The sequence below is a fragment of the Pan paniscus genome, chromosome X (genome assembly GCF_029289425.2).
Source record: "Pan paniscus chromosome X, NHGRI_mPanPan1-v2.0_pri, whole genome shotgun sequence".
NCBI classification, from domain to species: domain Eukaryota; kingdom Metazoa; phylum Chordata; class Mammalia; order Primates; family Hominidae; genus Pan; species Pan paniscus.
The window spans coordinates 154452148-154458116 of record NC_073272.2 but is presented as its reverse complement, the minus strand read 5'-3'; the positions used below and the strand labels follow the sequence as shown (position 1 = coordinate 154458116).

General features: G+C 55.6%; 1 protein-coding gene across 1 annotated transcript; it reads left to right on the top strand.

The window, feature by feature from the left end:
- The first annotated feature begins 3886 nt into the window (after positions 1-3886).
- Positions 3887-5969, top strand: LAGE3 (L antigen family member 3). The gene is made up of 3 exons (XM_014343600.5): positions 3887-5017; positions 5333-5461; positions 5686-5969. The coding sequence occupies exons 1-3, from the start codon at positions 4830-4832 to the stop codon at positions 5798-5800; spliced, it is 432 nt and encodes a 143-aa protein (XP_014199086.2). The 5' UTR covers positions 3887-4829; the 3' UTR covers positions 5801-5969.

Genomic DNA, 5969 nt, shown 5'->3' with positions numbered 1-5969 from the left:
CTGGATTGTGCGTCCAATCATTTTGGTTGGGGTAGGGGGTAATTCTCCGTCAGGGCTGGCTCCCTGGAGCTAGGCATGGGGCCACTTCCCTGGACACACATGGGCTATGCAAGGGACAGAAGGCTCTGGGGGAGGGCTGGATGAATGGATATCCTCAATGGTGGCCGCAAATGGCAGCTGTCCACTACAGGGGCCATGCATGTGTCAGATCAGAGCCACCTTGCAGGTAGTGGAGGAGAGGGCTGGAGGCGTCAAGATCACACAGGGAAAGCGTTTTCTGAGGCTTGGGTTAGGGAAAGCACCAGAGAGAGGAAACACTGCAGGGATGGGAGACAGGAAGTGGGGGGATCGTTAGAGGACACTGGGGATTCTGCATGAAGATGGAGCAGCCACAGGCTGCAGCCCCCCCAATGCTGAGATCCTTTAACAGGGGTCAGAATGTTTACTGCAGGTGCTGCGCCCCTCTGAGCCAATTGTCCGCCCTGAGAGGTAGCACCGAGTCATCCACTGCCCCCTGCCCGGTGAAGGGCCCTGAGACCCACCACCTGCCCCTCAGGGAGGGGCCTCGGGACAGTATCTGAGTCCTGCGGCCATGGTGTGACTACAATGACATCAGGAGATAGCAGCATGAGTGAAGGGCCCAGCTGGGATGAGGTGCTTTTGGTGTCGTTTCCCAAGGGCCCACGGGAGGAAGAGCGGCCTCAGAGGACAGCAGCATTTGCCTTGGGGTGGGGAGGTTCCCTGGCAATGGATTAGCTGTGCCCACAGTTTGCTGGCACTTTGCAGGTGTCCCATGTGAGCCTCACCAGCTCCAATAGATCTGCCCGGGCCTGGTACTCCCAGGAGTAGATGCAGCAGAGGTGGCCAGCCTTGAGCCTCCCAGCCCTGAAAAGCCTTCAGGAGAGATGAGAGACACACAGCAACTGCCCTGTCCTCCTCCAGGGCCCAGCTGGAGCGGCCTGCATACACCTTCAGGGCCCCACTGAATGGCCGGCAGTCCTCATTCCTCACCCTCTTCTGCCTTTGCTCTCCCGCTGTTTCCACCGCTTGCTCCTTCTCAGGCTCTCTTGCTGGTTCTTCACACACACCCCACCCCTCAATGTTGGTGCCCCAGGGCTCTGTCCCTGAGCCCCTTCTCTTCCCTCTGTATCACTCCTCGGGGAGCTCATCCAGCTTGCTTTCTATTTCTGTGCCTCACTGCCATGTCTATGTCTCATCCCGGCCCTCTCTCCTGAGCTCCAGCCCATGTCTTCCAGACAGCGCCTGACTTTGCTGCAGACGACACCCTGCTCATCACTGAGTGCCCCCCTGTGACCCAGGTGCTGGCAACCCTGAGACTGGAAGACACAGTCCCTTCCCTCTTGGCACTCACGTCCAGCACTGGCCGGCTCCTCAGCACACACGTGTTCTCCATGGCCCGGCTGGAGGACTGGCAATGCCACTCAGCCAGGCTTCTGAGGGAGCAGGAGGCCATCTTTGCCTCTCCCAACTAGCCATTCTCCATAGGCAATCAGGCAAGAATATTTTTGGAAGCATCCAGGGCAGCTGCTACTGTATCCTTTCCTCCTCTGGCCACACTCACCCCCAGCCCCTCATCAGGCAGCTGGCAGGGTCAGGCTGCCCCACTGTTGAGGACGCTCAGTTTGATCACGTGATCCGGGTGGCTGCTGCCAGATCTCTCCCCTGTAAAGACGCAGTTTCCCTTCCTGATTCACAAGTAATTTGGGGTAATATTTGGGGACTTTGTGAATATCCTGTCCCCAACAACCTTTCAGCTAATGCTTTTGCCATCCAGTGACAATCCTTGCCTGAATCGATTTTTTTTTTTTTTGTGAGACGGAGCCTCACTCTGTCACCCAGGCTGGAGTGCAATGGCGTGGTCTCGGCTCACTGCAATCTCTGCCTCCTGGGTTCAAGAGATTCTCCCGCCTCAGCCTCCTGAGTAGCTGAGACTACAGATGCGTGCCACCACAGCCGGCTAATTTTTTTTGTACTTTTAGTAGAGATGGGATTTCACTGTGTTGGCCAGGCTGGTCTCGAACTCCTGACCTCGCAATCCACTCGCCTCGGCCTCCCAAAGTGCTGGAATTACAGGCGTGAGCCACTGCACCTGGCCATCCTGAATCAATTATTAAGTTAATAACAATTAATTATTACATTGGTGGTTGCAAAAATGGTAATTTTCTGATAGTTTTTTCTACAGCTATTACTTGCCATTTCCCTATAAAAACCTTTCCTTTATCTCTGCTTTCTTTCCTGAATATCATGGACTTTTTTGTTTGTTTGTTTGATTGAGACAGAGTCTCAATCTGTTACTTGTGCAGAGTGCAGTGGCTAGATCATAGCTCACTGTAGCCTTGACTTCCTGGGCTCAAGCAATCCTCCTGCGTCAGCCTCTCTGGTAGCTGGGACCGCAGGCACACACTGTCACAGCCGGCTAATTTTTTTTTTTTTTTTTTTTTGAGACAGAGTTTTGCTCTTGTTGCCCAGGCTGGAGTGCAATGGTGCGATCTGGGCTCACCACAACCTCCACCTCCCGGGTTCAAGCCATTCTCCTGTCTCAGCCTCCCAAATAGCTGGGATAACAAGCTCCTGCCACCACAACTGGCTAATTTTTGTATTTTTAGTAGAGATGGGGTTTCACCATGTTGGTCAGGCTGGTCTGGAACTCCTGACCTCAAGTGATCTGCCTGCCTTGGCCTCCCAAAGTGCTGGGATTACAGGCATGAGCCACTGCGCCCAGCCCCATGCAATTTAAATTAGAAATTAAAAAGTCATTCTGCGGTGTGGTGAATAGGTTGTAGAGGGGAAAGTGTAAAAGAGAATCAGCCAGGAAGCTGTTGAGGGAGGTCAAGGAAAGATGCTGGCTTCCACGGCAGACTAGCAGTGGAGAGCGAGAAGTGGGCTGATGTGGAACCTATTTCAGAGGGAAACCCAACAGGATTTCCTGATACAGTTCAGTGTTTAATCCTTCCTTATGACTGCAAAGGAGGAAAATAGGTTGTCCAAACATGACAAACACTGTTGGAAATTTTATGTCACTTTATTTATTCATTTTTTATTTTTATTATTTTTCTTTTTGAGACAGTCTCCCTCTGTCGCCCAGGCTGGAGTGCAGTGGCGTGATGTCGGCTCATCACAACCTCCACCTCCCGGGTTCAAGTGATTCTTCTGTCCCAGCCTCCCGAATAGCTGGGACTACAGGCGCACACCACGACACGCAGCTAATTTTTGTTATTTTTAGTACGGCCGGGGGTTTCACCATGTTGGCCAGGATGATGTTGAACTCCTGACTTCAAGTGATCCACCCGCCTCGGCCTCCCAAAGTGCTGGGATTATAGGCGTGAGCCACCGTGCCCGGACTGCTGTCACTTTAAATACTTTTTTTTTTAATTGTAAATGTCATAAAAGACCACTTCGGAAAAATTGGAGGGAAAACACAAAAAGGAAATTAAAGTCACCCACCATACTATTAGCAGAGATCATGAGGATTTACCTGACGCTGTATTGTTCTAGGATTTCTCTACATATGTAGAGTAAGAGACTAAGTTGGCATTTTCTTTTATTTTTTGAGGCGGGGTCTGGCTCTATCAACCAGGCTGGAGTGCGGTGGGGCGATCACGGCTAACTGCAGCCTCTGCCTCCCGGGCTCAGGCTGTCCTCCCATCTCAGCCTCCCTAGTAGCTGGGACCACAGGTGTGCACCATCACACCCAGCTAATTTTTGTATTTTTTGTAGAGGCAGGGTTTCACTATGTTGCCCAGGCTGGTGTCGAACTCCCGGGCTCAAGCAATCAACCCTCCTCAGCCTGCAAGAAGCTATGACTACAGGCACGCTCCACCACTCCCAGCTAACTTTTAAAATTTATTTTTGTATTTTTTGTAGAGACGGGGTCTCACTATGTTGCCCATGTTTGTCTTGAACTCCTGGGCTCAAGTGATCCTCCTCCCTTGGCCTTCCAAAGTGCTGGGATTCCAAGCGGGGGCCACTTTGCCTGGCCTAAACTGGCATTTTCATACTCATAGTTGTGCAGTCTGAGTTTTCACGTTATATTAGACCTAGACCCACGGCCAGTACTTTTCATTCAAGGCCCTGGCATTTTTCGCCTCCGTGCAGGCCTTCTGCTGACAGGCTCCCCGCTCTGCACAGCCCACCCGCTCTAAAATGCTTCCTCTAAAATGCACATCCGATGCTTCACAGTCCATGGTGAAGCCCCGTTGGCTGGGCACTGGGCTTGAGGGCAAGAGCAGTATCCTTGGGGGTTACCCGACCCTGCCACCCTCCCTCTGCGCATCGCAACATGGACGTTGTGCCACATCTCCTGGGGATCTCGGGTCCAGGTAAGAAACGGGGCGGGAAGCCGTCCAGGCACCGCAGGGCCTCACCGGGGCCTCCAGGGACAAGGGGGAAGGCCCCGCCAGTGCAGGCGCGCTAAGGTCACAAGGCGCGCTTAGGGGCGGAGCCTCGCGGGGTGCGCCTCTGGGATAGGCGACCCCGGTGTCTTCAAAAGCCCCGTCAGGGCTGGCTTCCTGGGACCGGACCGACTGTGGGTCAGTTTGCACCAGCGCTCTGGAATCGAGTTACGCGCGAAGGGGCAGAGTTTCTGGAGGAAACCGCAGCCTCTCAACCGCTGACCGGGCCTCAGAAGGCCCCCGGCAGGGCCGCTTGGCGGGAACTGACCACGCGCCAGTCAGGCTCTCCAGGGACCTGCGCAGGCGCGTGTGGGCGGAGTCGTGCGCAGGGGGCGGGGCTTCGGGAAGGAGCCACAGAGAGGGCGGGGCGTAGGACCTGCGCTTCCGGGGTGGAGTCGGAGCGGCGCGGCGGCGGTCATGCGGGACGCGGATGCAGACGCAGGCGGAGGCGCTGACGGCGGGGATGGCCGGGGTGGCCACAGCTGCCGCGGGGGTGTGGACACAGCCGCAGCTCCGGCCGGTGGAGCTCCCCCAGCGCACGCGCCAGGTCCGGGCAGAGACGCCGCGTCTGCGGCCAGGGGGTCACGAATGCGGCCGCACATATTGTATCCTTTCCGAGCTGGGGGCTGCTTGCGGCGGAGCGAGGGCTGGACTCGGGGAGAAGGAAAGGAGGGCGGGCGGGGGGCCGACGGAAAGGGTAGCAGGGGGGACCGGGGCTGGCATATACGGTCAGAGGTGGTCGGAGGAGGGGAAGAAATTGAAATGGAGGGAGAAGCTCTGCTAACGGTGGCCTGGGCGAGGTAAGGAGTGAAGGGGGTGACGCTAGGCAGGGTGACCTGAGAGGGGGCTTCAGAGGAGCAAGAAGGCCTGAGACATAGGCAAAATCGGATCAGATGGCACCTTAACCGAATGACCCCCAGCACCCTCAGCGTGCCTTTCCCGACCCCCTTGGAGGCGGAAATCGCCCATGGGTCCCTGGCACCAGATGCCGAGCCCCACCAAAGGGTGGTTGGGAAGGATCTCACAGTGAGTGGCAGGATCCTGGTCGTGTAAGTTCTGAAAGGGACGGGGTTGGGGGAGGCGGCCGATGGAGACATGGGGGACATCCAAGGATGAGCCCTAAGGAGCGCCAGGTGCGCTGGGCCGGTCTCTGCCTGAGGGGCTGTGTAATGGCAGGGCTCCCAAGGGTTTGCTATATTGGGTGCCTGAGGGGCAGAGCGAGGGACCAGGAGTTGCCACCTCCAATTTGATTTTCTTTTCCCCTCACTTTTAGCCGCTGGAAAGCTGAAGACTGTCGCCTGCTCCGAATTTCCGTCATCAACTTTCTTGACCAGCTTTCCCTGGTGGTGCGGACCATGCAGCGCTTTGGGCCCCCCGTTTCCCGCTAAGCCTGGCCTGGGCAAATGGAGCGAGGTCCCACTTTGCGTCTCCTTGTAGGCAGTGCGTCCATCCTTCCCTAGGGCAGGAATTCCCACAGTTGCTACTTTCCTGGGAGGGCCTCATGTTTTATCTGGTTCTTAAATGTTTGTTACTACAGAAAATAAAACTGCGCTACTA

What these genes read in the sequence shown, in the direction of transcription:
- LAGE3 (XM_014343600.5), top strand. Translation starts at nt 4,830, where the DNA reads ATGCGGGACGCGGATGCAGACGCAGGCGGAGGCGCTGACGGCGGGGAT. An exon ending in CGAATGCGGCCGCACATATT is followed by an intron (nt 5,018 to 5,332) that starts GTATCCTTTCCG and finishes AATGACCCCCAG; the next exon opens with CACCCTCAGCGTGCCTTTCC. An exon ending in AGTGGCAGGATCCTGGTCGT is followed by an intron (nt 5,462 to 5,685) that starts GTAAGTTCTGAA and finishes CCTCACTTTTAG; the next exon opens with CCGCTGGAAAGCTGAAGACT.